This window comes from Echinops telfairi, unplaced genomic scaffold (assembly GCF_000313985.2).
Source record: "Echinops telfairi isolate 266 unplaced genomic scaffold, ASM31398v2 ScPeMD7_23;HRSCAF=83, whole genome shotgun sequence".
NCBI lineage: Eukaryota > Metazoa > Chordata > Mammalia > Afrosoricida > Tenrecidae > Echinops > Echinops telfairi.
The window spans coordinates 21,285,223-21,301,948 of NW_022103920.1; the positions used below are offsets into that span (position 1 = coordinate 21,285,223).

At 38.5% G+C, this 16,726-nt stretch overlaps 1 protein-coding gene across 1 annotated transcript; it reads right to left on the reverse strand.

The window, feature by feature from the left end:
• Positions 1 to 2,790: 2,790 nt before the first annotated feature.
• On the reverse strand, positions 2,791 to 16,476 carry LOC115869228 (hyaluronidase PH-20-like). The gene is made up of 4 exons (XM_045288932.1): positions 16,306 to 16,476; positions 15,749 to 15,838; positions 7,171 to 7,406; positions 2,791 to 2,836 (listed from the first exon to the last, which is right to left on the reverse strand). Exons 1-4 carry the CDS (start codon positions 16,474 to 16,476, stop codon positions 2,791 to 2,793), a joined length of 543 nt encoding a protein of 180 aa, XP_045144867.1.
• Between the last annotated feature and the right edge of the window lie 250 nt (positions 16,477 to 16,726).

Genomic DNA, 16,726 nt, shown 5'->3' on the forward strand with positions numbered 1-16,726 from the left:
TTTTGAGAATGATGGGGGCAATGAATGTACAAATGTGCTTTACACAATTGATGTATGTATGGATTGTGATAAGAGTTGTATGAGCCCCTAATAATGATTTTTAAAAATTCTAAGCTGCAGGTAATATTGACAGTTCTCCTCAAAGGTGTAATTTGTGCTGTTGTCTATTTTTTTCAGTTACCATTTGAAAGGTTTAAATGACGGCAGTAACTTCAGCCAAATCTCTTAAATGGTGCAACAGCAGACCACACCAAGCAACAAAAGCCCATCATCTAAGGGCTTTCCGTGGGCTTAACACATTTTGGCATTTTAGTGTCACGGCAAAATTCGACGAAGGGGGGATTAGTACCCTCAGGTTCCCAATGAGGAAATAAGTATTAGATCTTTTGAAGCCCTTTGTTCACTATTCCCAAGCTAGTAAACCTAGTTCTAATTCTGAAGCCACTGCTCTGTCTGCTCCCCTCCACTGGGCGAGTCACTATCGCTCTAGTGATGAAAATATGAAGCAAACCCATTGCACTTTGGGGATGGAAGGCTGCATATTTTACGTTCACTGACCAAGAACTCTCTGTGTAAGATACCATCATACTCTGCTACTTACTTAACCTCCCTTGTAAAGGAGGTTTATTGTCTTCAAAGACATGAATTTTAGTAGCTTTCCATCTGGGAGAAATGTCAATTTTGTTTGTAGATAATTTTAATAAAATTGTAGATGGTTTTAATAAAATTTCCATCTGAGAGAAATGTCAATTTTGTTTGTAGATAATTTTAACAAAATGGCTGATTACTTATTATTTTCCCTCAGATATTGTTTCTCTGCACTTATTCAAAATAATGAGAGGTGCTAAAATAACAGGTTATGGTCTTCCCTTGTTTCTTCACCATTGATTAAGGAAATGGAAATGTTCGGACTCTAGCTACTCTTTCTCCACATCAGGAGACCGCAAACTTTACAGTCAGAAGCACTTCAAACTAAAAGTTAACTTTTGATCCTAAACCAGGGATAAGTTAGAATTATATATGAGACTTTTTATATTACCTCATAAGTTTGTTGCCATGATAAATTAAAACACTAACTTCTTATTATGCCAGGGGTCTGCAAAATGTTTAGGGGAAATGGAAATGAAAGATAAGAGAATGCTCCCATGAATTCGTTGATGCTCTCTTGTATTGTGACTCTGCGGAGGCTACATCGTGTGCTGGAAACACCATGATGAAACGTGAGACAGAGAGCATGTCCATGTGAAGCTCACATGTGTTCTCAATCCGAAGTCTGAGAAGTGGGAACCAAGGCCACTGAAGGAGAGTCTCCTCTCCTCCCAAGCCCCGCCCCTCTCCTCCCCTTCTTTTCTCCTTTTTCCGCAAACATCATCTACTGTGTTCTAGGGGCTCCACAAATGTCATCCTCATGACAGCTCTAGGAGGGATGTACAAGGATTGTCTCACTTAATAGATACCACTCTTCTTTGTACCTCAGACTGCTGAGGAGAGAAAGGATTGGGTGCAGAGAAGGCAAAAATGGGTGCCCTAACCTGAGGAGGAGTATCCCAGTAGATTCCACAGTATTTCAGGTGGCTGGGGAGTAACTTGGGACGGAGTGAACCTGGACGTGCAGAGGAGTGGCTAGAACTAGGTGTGATGGGTTGAGAGTGGATGACAGAGGAGAGTAGAGTGTCCAGGGCTCTCCCTTCAGTCTGGTGCAGTGTCAAAGTGGAGAACACAGAGTGGGCAGAGCCGAGAGGAGGATGGGGAGACACAGGGTGAGGTGAGGACCAGAAATGCCAATACTGGGTCCTCCAGTGAGGGCTTCCTTTCTCCTCTCTGGATTTTGATAAAATAACAAGCACACAGATGGAAACTCCAGCAGTACAAGGAGGTCTGTAGTAAAATGTAAGTCTGCCCCTCGAGGGTCTCCAGACCCTCACAGTTCCCCATCTAGAAGCAACCACCAAGACCAGGGTGTAATGATGTTCTTCCAGTACAGCAGATCAAACATTAAAATAAAAAGCCAAGCCAAACTCACTGCCATCGAGTCAATGTCAACTCATAGTGACCCTCTAGGACAGGGTAGAACTGCTCCTGTGAGCTTCTGAGACTGTAACTATCAACTTGAGTAGAAAGCTTTGTCTTTCTACCTTGTAGCAGCAGGTGACTTTTGAACTGCAGACCTTGTGGAACGCAGCTTGATGCTTAATCTCTACACTACCAGGTCTACTCAGTATAGCATATAAACACATATAATTTGTGTTTGTTTTTCAAATATTTCCTTTTCTGCTGAGGACGGGTTTCAGTAATTCGCCATCTTTATTCAGCAATATACCTGAGATAGTTCCTTACTAGCAAATTCCTCCATTCTGTTTAATAACAGTACAGTGGTCCAATGCACAAGTGTATGTCATGTCTCAGATTAATCGACATTTAGGTTGTTTCCAGGTTTTCAGTGTGAAACCATTTTTTCTGAATTTTTTACATATATGGAGCACTGGTGGCATTACAAGTGGTTATGAGTTGGGCTGCCATAAGCATGGTCAGCAGTTCAAAACCACCAGCAGCTCTGCGGGAGAAAAAGGAGGCCTTCTCTAGCAAACAGTTACAGTCTCAATGCCATGAGTCAACATTGATACCATGGCAGTGAGCCATGTGTGTATGTTCTCATTTGCCTGTGTGTACATACTATTTCATGATCATTGTTTATATTGCCAATGAACATCCATTTTAATTTGTAGTAATGTTTGTCCTTCCAAAGGCTTTTGCAGTTAATATCTCTTCCAAGTGCATATTTCCCCACACTCAGACAAACACTGTACTATCATACCCAGTAGAGCTGGTGCCAAATCTGTAGTGAAAAATGGTATGTCATTTTCATTTTAAACACCATATCCCTCATTTTAAAGAAGTGTTTAATATATATATATATACATATATGTGTAGAGGATCATTTGCCTTCCCACTGCAGCTTTAGAAGTCTTCCTTCCAGTTAGTGACTTACAGTCCCCCCTTCCATTTCTGATCATCTTTTTGGATAAAAACCTTATGGTTTTCCCATTTTTACTTTGATTATACAGTCTAGTCATTTTCTTTAAGGTTACCCTGTAATTATTTTTTTCCAAGTTTAAAAGTTATTTTATCTTTGTATTATCTTGATTTCCTCTGAATTTGGAGGCTCTTTGACTATACATTCCCTATTTTGCTTTGCAACAGCCATCATTTTCAAATTTATACTTCTGTTCCCCTACTTTAGTCTTACAGGTTTGTTTTACTTGTCATACATCTCTATCGTGGATAAGGAGCCATTGTGGTGTAGTGGTTTGGGGCTATGGTCTCCAAGGTCCACAATTTTAAACTACCAGCCACTCCACAGGAGAAAAACAGGGCTTTAAATCCCCATTAACAGTTACAGACTAAGAAACTCACAGAGAAATTCTGCCCTGTCCTTTAGGGTTGATGATGAGTTCAGTATTGACTCGGTGGCAGTGGGTATGTTATATCTGAGTTGTGATAAAAGCGTTTTAAACTCACATTGCTATCTGCCATTGCTGCTTCTCTGTCCACAGGATTCCTTTTACAATCATTTGTTAGGTCAATCTATTTTTACAAATTTCTTTACTATTGGTTTATCTACAAAGAGACTAATTTTGTTATATTTGAGGGATCGTTTTGCTGGATGTAAAATTCTTCCTTGGTTTTTTTTCTTCTTTCAGGGTTTTGCAAATGTCATCTCATTGTTTTCTTACCTGCATGGTTTCTGCAGAAAAAATAAGAACTTACTCCTATTGGATTTCTTTTTCAGGTAACTTTTCATTTTACCCAAACTGTTCTTACAATTCATCCCTTGTCTTCAGTTTTTCCCATGTCCTCAGACTGATTATGGCTTGTCTTGGTGATTTTCTTTTGAAATCTGTCCTGTTTGGAGTTTATCCAGCATTTTGAATGAGTATCTTCTAGTTTTTCACAATATTAAGGAGGTTTTTCAACAAATCTTGATTTTCTGAGGTTGTTTTTTGTATTTTCCTATTCTGTAATTCCAATGTTCTTCTGCTTGATGGTGTCCTATATAATTCTTAGGCTTCCTTTGTGGGTTATTTTTCCTCTCCATTTTTTCTCCTTGGGTTTTCCCTAACAGATTAGTTTTAGGAGATTTTTCTTTAATCCTGCTGATTCTGTCTTCTTTTGATTAAATTCTATTCTTTTATTTTCACAATGCATTATCTACTTCTGAAATTTTAAGTTTAATCATATAGATTTATTTTGCTATAGATTTATGGGTCTTTATTTTCTATTTGTTTTGTCAGTTTGTTCTTGTCTTATTTTCCTGGATTCCTCTAGAGTGTTTTATCATGTTTTCCTTGAGTTTTGTCTATAATTGTCTTGACATTGTGTTTCTTTTCTTTGATCTCTTTCTTAAACAATTGCCGGCCTAAACTCTCTATGTGTGTATGTAAGTATGTATACACACACACACACACACACACACACATATATTTCACTTTTATTGGCACGTACTATACTTATCCTACAATCCAATATTTTAATTCTTCAGTCATATCTATAAGAATTGTACAATCACTACTACAATCAATTTCAGAACAGCACCACTGCCCATGGTTAAGTTGCCTGTAAAATAAATTGTGTAGTCATTTCTAGTGCTCCCTCCAACCTCCTGCCATAATTGTTTACTACAAAAATCCATTCACTCTCCCTATTTCCCACCACCCAGTGGTAAATGCCCTGTAAACCCTTGCATCAGTTATTATTTCTATGCATCCACCCCTTGTGTGAAATATAATTCTCTTTCTAGCCCCCAAACCAATTATATCTCATTTTGTGACTGGCTTAATTATTAAACAAAAGCTATCCCAGATACTCGTGTGGAAGCCCATTCTTGCTGCATACAATTAGAGACTTTCAGAGTTCACTGAAGTGGGGAAAGCTCCGTCTTACAAAAATTAAATCCTGATACAGATAATGGAGAAAAGTTGAAAGCATTAAACAAAGTTCCTGCCCTGGAGCACAGAAAAGGAAAACAAACGAAAAAACCTACTCGCTTCACTGTTTAATTCAAAGAAGCCACCTTCAAAGAGGGCAGATAACATTTTAATGAAAAAGAAGTTAATGACGAGAAAATACATTATCTTAGTGTATTAAAATAAGCACTATGGGGTCGAGGACAGCTAAGCAGTGAAATTGTATCTACAAAATAATGAAATACACACACATACACACACACTCCTAAATTCACTGCCGTGGAGTCATTTCTGGATCACAGCAGCCTTGTAGGACAGGGCAGCACTGCCTCGATAGCTTCCAGACTTTAACTCTTTACACAAGTAGAAAACTTAGTCTTTTCCCTCACAGTGGCCGGAGGTTCTGAATTACTAACAAGAATGGACTGAGTCCCTAGGCTCCTCAAACCATGACAGCTTCAGTTAATGATGACTTTAAGAAGATATAAAATTCTAGGAAGATTTTTCTGTACCAATAAACATTTAGATTGCTTTTTATAGTACATTCTTTGCAATGTTGTTATCCATGGTTTATACTATGCAAAGCTATAAACAATCCATGAGTGAATTAGCCCACTGAAAGCCTCCCTTCAAATTGGTGCTTATGGACTTCAGAGCTGAATCAGTGAAGCTGGCATGCATACATTGGACTCTCTTTATCTAGTCTCCCCTGCATCTCACCCTCTCTCCCCTGCCCTCCTCACAACAACAACAAGAGACTTGTTCAGTTGGGTAAATAAATAGACTGCTGCACTTAAATGGACTGCAGGGGATACATACATACTGATATTTTAAAAAGGTTTCCACCAGGTATATGGCAATACAATGTGGGAAGGGAAATTGAGCGACTATAACCAGGTTATTAGGTTATTGAGCGACTATAACCAGATTACCTGATGGATGGGGTGGGTTCTCAAATGACTTAGTGTCCATGTCCTGAGCAGCAGTGACAGGAGGCAACATGAGCAATTATTGAATTTGCCACCAATCACCCCAATATTAAGGGGAAATATTAAACCTTAAAATCTTTCACTACCTCCTTGCAATCCACAATTGTGAGGCTGGCTCAGGACCAGGCAGTATTCCCTTCTGTTGCCCCTAATGTTTCTCTGAGTGAGAACTGACTAGGCAGCACCTAACAACAAAAAACACACTTCAGATAGAGTAAGGCACGTCAGGATTTTAATGTTTAAACAGGATTTTCCACTTTAATACACTCTTGACATTTTTATTATGAATTCCTTGTAAACATTCATTTACTGTAAATTGATTTACTCAAATTATTTTCTCCAAAGAAAATAATATCCCCAAGTGCTGTAAGTCTTGTTATCACTGTTTATGAATCCAAAAATATAGTCGAGGGCTCTCAGTTCAATGTATACATTCACAGCTTCTGAAATATTTGCTATAAATTCACAACTGATAGAATATACAAAACAGACGATCATCTTACAAAATAAATTCTATGCTACATTAATAATCAAGAATTTACAAGACTTCTCAAGGAATTTAATTCTGTACTAAGATTTTGAAAATTATAAATTCTAGTCAAGGTTATTTATCTGTCAATAATTCCAAGTTTAAATGGATCATTGGAAAATAATATTTTCTCAAAGCCAAAATGCTTTTCTGACTCTGAGCTGTGAGTCAAAATCCTATGACAACTTCACTTACGTATATCTCAAATACAAATTTCAAGTATATAAGCACAAATCACTTCCCCAAAATAAACTGAGTTACCTAAATGCTTGAATACAAAAAATATAAGGACATCAGTACAAAAAATATATGGATAGGAAAAGGAACAAGCACCAAACTTGAACTTGAATTGGTTGTTTCAATTTTCTTATTTTGAAGGCGGGACATGTTTTTCCTATCAGGACCCTGACAGTCTTCTTGAGCATTGGTCAAGACAGCTCTCTCAGAACAATTGGCCTTGAGACATCCACTGCGATTTGCCCCAGGAACACATGGCAACCGTGCAGCCAATGGTTTCTCTTCCTTTCTAAAGGAGTAATAGTTAGATTTTTTAGTGACCGTGTTGCCTATACAAATATTGTTAGACATGCACACTTTAAGACTGTCTACATTAGTGTTTCCTATATTACCCGTCAGTATACAATCAGAATAGGTATAGCAACTACAATTAAATTTTTCAGAAAAATACTTCAGGTCTTTGATGGTGGGTTTCCCATCTACTGTGAACTGTCCATCGTTCCCAGCTTGAATAACAAAGTTATCTGGGTTCAGGTGAAGATAGTCACTTGAATTCCAGTCTTTCCTTTTACATATTCCTAATCCTTGGCAAAGCACTTGGCTGCACATTTTGGCTGCTAAAGTGAGGTTGATGACGTAAGGATTCAATGTAGTCGTCAGGTAATTGGCTAGGGTGGTACAGGCTTGCTGTGAAACGACAAGGTCAGGAAATTAAGGGACACATTAGTTCATACATGAATTCATTCAGGGCAATACGCAACTTTTAAGAAATCAAGACTAAAACAGATGGAGTAAGAGGTTGAAGATATTTTAATCTTTTCACCCTTGTCAAGTAAAATTAATCCAACTGGTTTGTTTGTAACATTTGTAAGAAAGGGTCATCTGCCATTCCATGACTTTGAATGAGCAGCCCACAAATGGAGGCTTCTGATACTGGGAGCTAGGCCTTCCTCAATCAATCATCATCAGGAGGCGCTGAATGAGGGGTACAATGACTAGAGCACGAGCTCTGAGGCCCATTGTCCTGAGTGGAGTTTCAGCGCTGGGGATTGGAAGCTGTGCGAGTGCGAGGATCTCTGAGTATGTCTAATTCTTAGTTTCCTCTTAGGTGACCTTGGGGAAATTAACCTTGCTAGGATTCAGCTTCATCTGTGACACAAGGTTCACTATAGCACCTGCCTCATTTTGGTTGTTATAAAGATGGGACAGGGAGGAATCTTATTTATAAAAAAAATGCTTAGCAGAGAACTAATAATATCATCAGTTAGCCATCAATAAAGAATAAATAAATATAATAAGCATCATTTTTGTTAGATAAGTTTACACAGCATCAGAATCAATGGTTTCTAAACTACTAGCTCCATATAATGAAACAGTTCAACTGGGCATACGTTATATTAAGTATTATTTATATGTAAAATTATGGAAGAATGTTGACAGCCTGCTCAGAGGCACACTTATTTATGAGTACACTCAGACTCTGCTTTAGGTGGTGACTGGCTGAAATGGCTCAACTTGAAGCTGCAGCATCCTAAAACCTAGATGCACCAGCCTCTAAAATCATCAATGGTATTCACTTTCTCTGATGATCAACAATCCTTTGACTGAGATGATGGTGCACATCCTTCAGCGCCTAGAGAAAATGGCAGTGATAAGCTGGCTGAAAAAGTCAAGGAATCTTGGCATCTTGGTCTTCAACTTGTTTCTCATTACCTTCCTTGAGATAAGGCCTTTGGTGCTAAGCAAAATGTTACCCAAAGATACCTATGCCCTAATCCTCATGAAACAATGAGCATGTTTACCTTACTCAGCAAGAGAGACTTTAAAGACTTGAGAGATTAACAAAATGACCCTGAAGTATCTAGGTGGGTTGATCTAATCATTGGAGTCCTTACAGGACTATGTTGCTTCCCAGCTGGGTTAGAAGAGGCAATGGAAGAAGAAGGGAGTGAGATTCAAATCCTAGAGGGCCTCAACCTGCCACGGCCAGCTTTGAAGATAGAAGAAGGAAACTAGTGGCCTCTAAAAGCTGGAAAGATTACACTGGAATGGAAAAGAAAAGCTTGTTGCCACTCAGCTGAAAACCCATCAGGAAATGAAGAATGAGTTGCCACAGCCACGGGAAATCAGTTCTGTCAACCATATAAACAAGGAATGAAGCTTTGCCAACATCTTGATAAGAATCTGAAAAGACTTGTGTTGGCCTTCTGACCTGCAGAGTTGTGAGACAACAAATTTGTGTTATTTAATTTGCTAAATTTGTTTGGCTGGAATAGAAAATGAATATACTACCCCTCTTCATAACTCTGCAATGGCTTTGAATGGTGTCCAGAATCAAAATGTCCTGCCTTGACTGATATACAGCCAAACAAGGTGTAAAGATTCCTGTCATTGGTACAACCCTCGTTGTCTCCTCTACCTCAGACACAATGATTGTTTCAAGATTTTGGCAAGGTCAATTTCAAACCTAAGCCCCTTACTGTTCCCTCTAGTTGGAATGTTCTCTCTTCTGATTTTTAGTATCACTCTTTTCCAACTTATCATTCAGATCTCATATTTAATTAGACAGTGACCCCCTCAGATACCTTTCCTATTCACTCTCATGTGTCTCTATTTTGTTTTATTTTCTTAATTTTTATTTTCTTTTTTCTCTCTCATGTCTCCCTATTTTAATTATCTGCAATAGCAATTATGTCAGAAATATTTCCTTGTGAGTGTCTTATTTTTATGCCTGTATAAAAACACAAATTTCATCAATATTCTTCTATATTAGCAAGAACATATGAGGACTGCATCAGATCGCAGCTGCCTCCCCAGCTCCCTGGCAGTAAGTGTTAGGCAAAAAGAGGAATAAATAGATGAGAGTGGTTTGAGACTCATTAGCTTATCCAAGATGTGGTCTATGGAAAGAACTAACAACTTCCTCTACAAACGACAAGGCCTTATTTACAATATACCTCAATTTCCATGGTACAAGTATTCCTACTATGGTCAGTACCTATACTCAGATTAGTGAATGAATAATTGGAAAATGAGTGTTACACAATTACATGATATGACTCTATGGTGTGCAGTAACACACACCATGACACAGTATTTTCACTCTGAAAATTCTTTAGATATAAATAAACATAGAAAATAAGAGTTAAACTGAACTAGATAATTAAGTGATATCTGAGTATGTATTACCTTTGTTTTGAATATAAATTATTTACAAAGGTTTTATAATTTAATGTCTTGTAGTGGCTATTTTCAACAATTAGCTCAAAAAGTCATGATATTTTAACAACTAACTCTCTTGATCTGGGACCAGTAGTAGCTGACCCCAGCACACTTCTGGATAGAGTGGGATGGAAGGGAACAGTTGGCTTACTTTTGTAAACAATTGTTTTATTTCAATTGCAGTCCTTGCCAGTAACTCTGCAATAACTAGCTTTTCAAGTTGTCAGCAAAATACAGAAACATGACAAGTGATTCATGACTCTATTGATCACAAATGACATAGAAAAAAGGGGTAGATAATGACTAGCCTTTAGAATGACCATAAGTTGGGAGAGATAGAAGAAGTTTATTGAATAGAGTCCCTGAAAAACACAATTCCAAGCAGAAAATATTCAAAATAAAAATTGGAAGACTGCCTCTGAATAAATGCTGAAGATGACCTGCAAGTGTCTGTGATGAGTCTAACATTAAAGTGCCTTTCAAAAAGAAATTTGATACATATATGTTACATCATCCCAGCCATTGAAAATTCCTGACTCATTCCCTACAAGAGTTCTCACCTCAAAAAAAAGTGATTTATAAAATATATAAATGGTTCCATCATAGAGTTAATAGGACCCTTGAGAAAGAAGTTGATGGATTTGAGAAAACAAATTTTTTTTGTTAGTTGAGAGGTTATTGTTGATGTTAAATAGTTTCCTGATAGAAAACATTTTACTAAACACTACACACCTTACTCTGTAGTTCTATTTCCTGTCATTTCTTTTCATTGGTGATCAAACCAAACAATAGTATAATACCGGATAGGTAGGGAGGGCTCAGATTACCTTGAATGAGTTCACAAGAGTGTTGTTGTCTGTGAAGGTCTTTAAGTGAAGGAGCACTGGGTTTGCAGTGGTTAAGCAGAGGGATGTTAACCAAAGGTGAGTGCTGATATTCTGTTTCCCTAAAGCTGGACACCGTTGGGATCCTTGGAAGTTCCACTCTGGCCCATACACTGAAGAACTCACTGCCATACAGTCCAGGTCGACTCCTAACAACCCTGGTTGACAGGGTGGAACTGCCCCTGTGGGTTTCCAAGACTAGATCTCCACCCACAACCCCCATTGTATTAGTGCATAATAATCCATGTATGATACAATACAATCATTGAAGACAATCATTGCAATACATGAAGTAGAGCTATACAATCATTGTATGATAAAATACAATCATTGAATACAATCATTGCAATACATCAAGTAGTTATACAATCATTAGCATAATCAATTTGAGAACATTTTCTTCTTTCTTGGACTCATTGCTATCAGCTCCCCAATTCCCTGCAACCTTCCTTCCCTGCCGCCTTCCCTTCAAGAAGCCATTAGTCCATTGCTGTCTCATTACATTTACTATTTCATGCACAGAAATAAGAAAAGACTGTACTGCTTTTTAAAGCAAAATAAAAATTAATTTAATTTTAAGAGCACATATATATCATCAAATCTCTATACTTCAATCATATGGGAATTTTAAAAATGATATTCAGTGAAAATGCTCCTGGTGGCCCAAGGTCATTATAGAGTGCACTTGCAAAATACTTTGCCTAATAAGTAACTTTCCAGTTGTGGGAGTTTTTTGTTTTGTTTTGTTTTTTTATCCGACTGAAACACTTTACAGAAGAAGAAAGGCCCATCTTTCTCTCTTAGTGTGCCTGGTGGTTTTAACTGCTGACCTTGAGGACAGCAGTCCAAGGTGGACACACTGCACCAACAGGGCTCCTCACTCTGTTCTGTCAATCACTCTAGATTGGGATTGTTTTTCATTTTAATGAAGAATATGGGCTATTCGATCTGAAGGAATAACAGATCTTTCCAAGGTCCCTTTTGCTCTTTGAGTAGAAATTCTACTCTGTATAGATCCCAACTCTGGAAAAGGAGCTTCATTAGACATCTCCAATATCTCAGGAGTCACTACTGTTCCCATGCCCCTTGGAGAAGGAAAAGTTCAACTCCAATTCAGTACTATCCATGTACTGATAGTACTGAATTACTCTTGCATTGTCTAGAAGGTCTGAAGCCCTTGGGTGAAGATCTGATAAGGAGAATTGATATAAGGGTGAAAATAAAAGAGGGAGAAAAAGCATTAGGTTATAATAGTGAAAGGTCTTTTATGCTAATAACATGTAACAGGAGAGAATGAATACCAAATAAAATGGACATTTTTTTCCTAATGGAGTTTATTTATAGTTTTATTTAGAATGGATACTACAAAATATAAGACAATGGGAAGGAAAAGTAGGTGGTTCCATTCCTTTCCCTTAGGAAATAAACAGCGTAGTTTCAATATCTAAATCCTGATAATCCCCATTCCCCACAATGCCCGTATAAAAACCAGTTTCCTAGTCTCTTTTTTCCTAATGAGAGTATCTTTAAACTAAAAGGTTATGAGTCATCTTAAGCACTCCTCCAAACCTTCCCTAAAATAAATTCCCCAGCTTTACTATCAGATTATATTCAAAATCCAAACACACATCTGCACAACCACCAATAACCCTGTGCTTCCAGACATCACCAGTAGTCACTTCTTCCTGATCCTATCCTTGCCTTTTCCAATCTATTCTCAACTCACCTAAGTGATTCTAAAATCATGGTCGGGTACACCCACTCATCTGCCCCAAAGCCCCAGTTAGTAGCTTCTCACATGAGAAAATGCCACATTTTCAGATGCAGAAGCTCTGCAGATCAAATGCAGAAGCTCTGCAGCTGATCCTCTGCCCTCACTGCCCACACTCCTTATCACCCTCCCCCTGGTGGCATCCCAGTCACAATGACCTTCCCATTTTTTCTTGAAAATCCCTCAAGTCTCACTCCCTTACTTCCTTTAAGTACTTGCAAACAGAGATTGTCTATGACTATCTCATCCAAACAGCCCCATCCCGCCACTCTCCATCCTGCCTACATGGCTTCATTGATCCTCACAGTACTCATTACTCCTGGCATATTATATCCACATATGTTGCAATTATGAGATTATCCTTCTACAGCAAAAGGACTTGTTTTGCTCATTAATACATGAGGGCTTACAAGATATGAAATCCAGGATAGGTACATCTATAGAAACAATAACTGGATTAAAGGTTTACTTGGGCAGGGAGTAGGGGTTGCCAGAGCTCTGGTGGTGCAGTGGTTATGCGGTGGGCTTCCATCCCAATGGTTGGCAGTTCAAAGCCACCAGCACCTCTGTGGGAGGAAGACTGGAGTTTCTGCTCCCATGAACTCTTACAGTGTCAGAAAACCAACCTGGGGTCACTATGGGTCAGCATTGAGTTGATTCCAGTGAAGAGGGGAGCTGGAGGGAAGGTGTGAGGGAAATAGAGAGCTAATATCAATCAGGTACGAGAAGGAAGTCAATGTCCTAGAACTGATTGTAGTGATGTTCATACAACTCTTTTAATATGACTGAATCATTGAAGTGTAGATATGCGAATTACATGCCAATGCAACCCTCTAAAAAACACATCAAGGAAAGTAAAAAAAAAATAATTGCGACAAAATCATGGAAACCTTTATTAAAAAAACAAAATCAAAATGGAAATCTTTTGTTTCTAGACATATCCTTCACCTAGGTCTATATACTTCTGAAGGCACTGTTTGCATCTATCTAACCAACCCCCCCATGCCCCCTGCCAATGAATTGTGCACTGTCTGAATTGTGTACTACATCAAACTGACAGTTTTTGCAGGAATTAAATTGTCACGTTCCTGTGGAATATTCTTTCAGTTTGGGGCACAAAAGAAGACTTTAGGGGCCATATAAGGGCTGTGAGGTAGAGGGGAAAGGTTTCTCAACAAATATTAATAGAACAGCCCCTCCTAGACCTTGCAGGTGCATTGTCATGATGAGGAAATAAAAATTCCTCAGTACAAATTCCCTTTCTTTTTTCTCACCCATGCAACTTTCCATTTTCTTTAAACTTATTCAAAATATGCCCTCATTATCACCCTCTTTCCTTTGACAAATCCTACCAAGATTATGCCCTTTGGCATCCTGGAAAACAGTCAGCATACTCTTCTGAACTTAAATTCTTCACCTTGAACTTAACTAGCCTAGCAGCATATGGCCTTTGAAACCAGTTTTGAATGGGCCTTTTTTAAAAGCCATGCCAATGAGATGAACACCAGTGTATTATTCAGAGACCTTCTACACTGTCATCTGCTGATTGCAGAAATATGCTGAAGTTGTATTTTATTTTATTTTGACTAAATCTATGTATTTATCAACTGGAACCCAACACTTTTTTTACTAACCCTGTTTTTTTCTGACAATCCATCAATTAGCTGACAAGTAATCAAAATAGGAAATTAATAGGCCAGAAGGGAGCACACATTTCATGAAAGGGTCTGATAGTCAACAGTTTAGACCTTGGCCCCCATTTAGTCTTTGCTGTAACTACTCAACTTTGTCTTTTAGTGAAAAAGTAGCCACCCCTTTTTTTTTTCTTCACTTTTCCTCATATTCCCTAAATAAATGAGCATGGTTATGTTCCAAGGAAATTTGTTGATAGAAAATGAAATGTAACTTTGGCAAGATTTTCAATTCTGAAATACTAATCCTTTTGTTTTAAACCACTTAAAAAAAAAAGTCCTTGTTAGCACACAGCTATACAAATCAGGTGGAAGGCTGATTAGGTCTATGCTTAATTAGTCCTGCAGTGAGCAGTCAGTGAATGACCAAAATAATGCTTATCTTAGAAAGATATTCAATACTGTCACTCAGTGTGTGAGAGATTGAGTGAATACCCACTGACTAGTAGAGCTATTTTGAGCAGAAAAAACAATCAATTTTATGCCAGAAGGAAAAGATTGTAGCCTTGTGTTTTTCTTGTTCCAAGACAGAGGATTTCAATTAATCTTACATTTTTGCTCCATCTAGGGAAGGCAAAGACAGTATTCTCTGCTTTAAAACATTACCCAGCTATTATCTGTACCTGTTTACATGCTCTGGTTTAGCCGGATATGTTAGTTAGAATTGGGCTAAGAGCTGGAAACACAGGGAATCCAGGGCAGATAAACCCCTCAGGACCAATAATGAGAGTAGCAATACCCAGGAGGGGAAGGGGAAGGTGGGGGAGAAAAGGGGAACTGATCACAATGATCTACATATAACCAGCTCTCATGGGGATGAACAACACAAAAGTGGGTAAAGGGAGACATTGGTCACTATAAGACATGGAAAAATAATAATTTATAAATTATCAAGGGTTCATGAGGGAGGGTGAGTGGGAGACAGCAGTGGGAAAAAATGAGGAGCTGATACCAAGGGCTCAAGTAGAAAGAAAATGTTTTGAAAATGATGGCAACAAATGTATGAATGAGCTCAACACAATGGATGTTTGCATGGATTGTGATAAAATCTGTACGAGCGCCCAATAAAATGATTTTTAAAAAATAAATAAATAAAAGCAATTAAAAATAAAAGCATTACCACACAAATGAAAATTGATTTTACTCTAAATTGAGCATCTACTACTATATGCCAAGCATTTTAATACCATTAAAAATTGAGAATTTAGGAGAAAAACAAAAACCTGCTATCGATCCTATTATAATTTATGGCGATCCCCTGTGTGTCAGAATTGAGCTATGCTCCCTAAAGTTTCTAATGGCCACTTTTGTTAGAAGTAGCTTGCTGTTTTTCTTCCAAGGCACCTGGAAGTGCCCTTAAACCTCGCCGTTGACACATTGAGCACTGGACCACCGATGGCACTCCTCAAGGACCATGAAGACCGAAGTGGGCTTTCTCTATTTTCCATGAATTCAACTCACCTGACTTCCGGTCAAATTGACATTTCCCCAGAACACAATCCCAGAGACACCCAAAGCAACACATTCACCAAGTGTGTTCAGAAGATCATACTGGCAAAAGAAATACAAAGAGTTAGCAGATAACAATAAAATGATATCCAGTGCAGCAACACCAAAGCAAGCATTTTTATCCCAAATGGAAGTGCAGTAACATGAAGCAAGTGTGTTGATCCGAGACTCCTAATTCCATGATTCCCCCAGTTTGCTCCTGCTCCTAACACAACCATTGCTCCATGATTAACAAAAACACACTCTATATTGCTGTCTTAAGGATGGATGAAAGCCGGGGGTGGGGGGGTGGGGGGGTGGGGGGCACAGGGACAGGGTGGTGGTGAGAAGGGTTAAGTTAACATATTACCTCTGCTCCCTAATTTTTCACAGATGCTAAGATTTTGTGATAACATAAAAAATGCACAATCTTTCTTTCAAAATCTTTCTTTCATGCTACATTTCATTCATGTTACTTGTGGACACTATTGTATAAACTCCCCCCACCCATCCACCCTTGATTGACTTACTTGAGAAAGGTATTTGGTAGGCTCATCAGCAAAAACTGGACGGGCATAAAAATAAATCGGAACTGGGAAATTTATGCTATGTAAACGAGAAAGCCTATGGGCTTCCTGAACACGGTTCCGGACAAAGAGCGCAGCGAGGGGAGTAGAATTGAGGCGAGAGTGCAAATACATGTTTGGAAAAAAGGCGGTGCTTTCCTTCCACAACCAGAAGAGCTGGTCGTTTCTCTTCTTATCGCTTTCCTTGCAACTTACATCGAAATTGGATTTCGTAGAACCATGGTTGTAACACTCAGGGTAAAGATAAAACCCCCATAGAAAATGTGGACGAAGTCGTCGTGCCAATAGTATAGTCATAAGAAAAAACGCCTTCCCTGACCTTTCAAAATCCTCTTTGGCCAGGTTGGTGGCCCTAGAGGTACTA

What these genes read in the sequence shown, in the direction of transcription:
- LOC115869228 (XM_045288932.1), bottom strand. Translation starts at nt 16,476, where the DNA reads ATGTATTTGCACTCTCGCCTCAATTCTACTCCCCTCGCTGCGCTCTTT. An exon ending in TCAATTTGACCGGAAGTCAG is followed by an intron (nt 7,407 to 15,748) that starts GTGAGTTGAATT and finishes GTCGTTTCACAG; the next exon opens with CAAGCCTGTACCACCCTAGC. An exon ending in CCCACCATCAAAGACCTGAA is followed by an intron (nt 2,837 to 7,170) that starts GTATTTTTCTGA and finishes TTTTCACTACAG; the next exon opens with ATTTGGCACCAGCTCTACTG.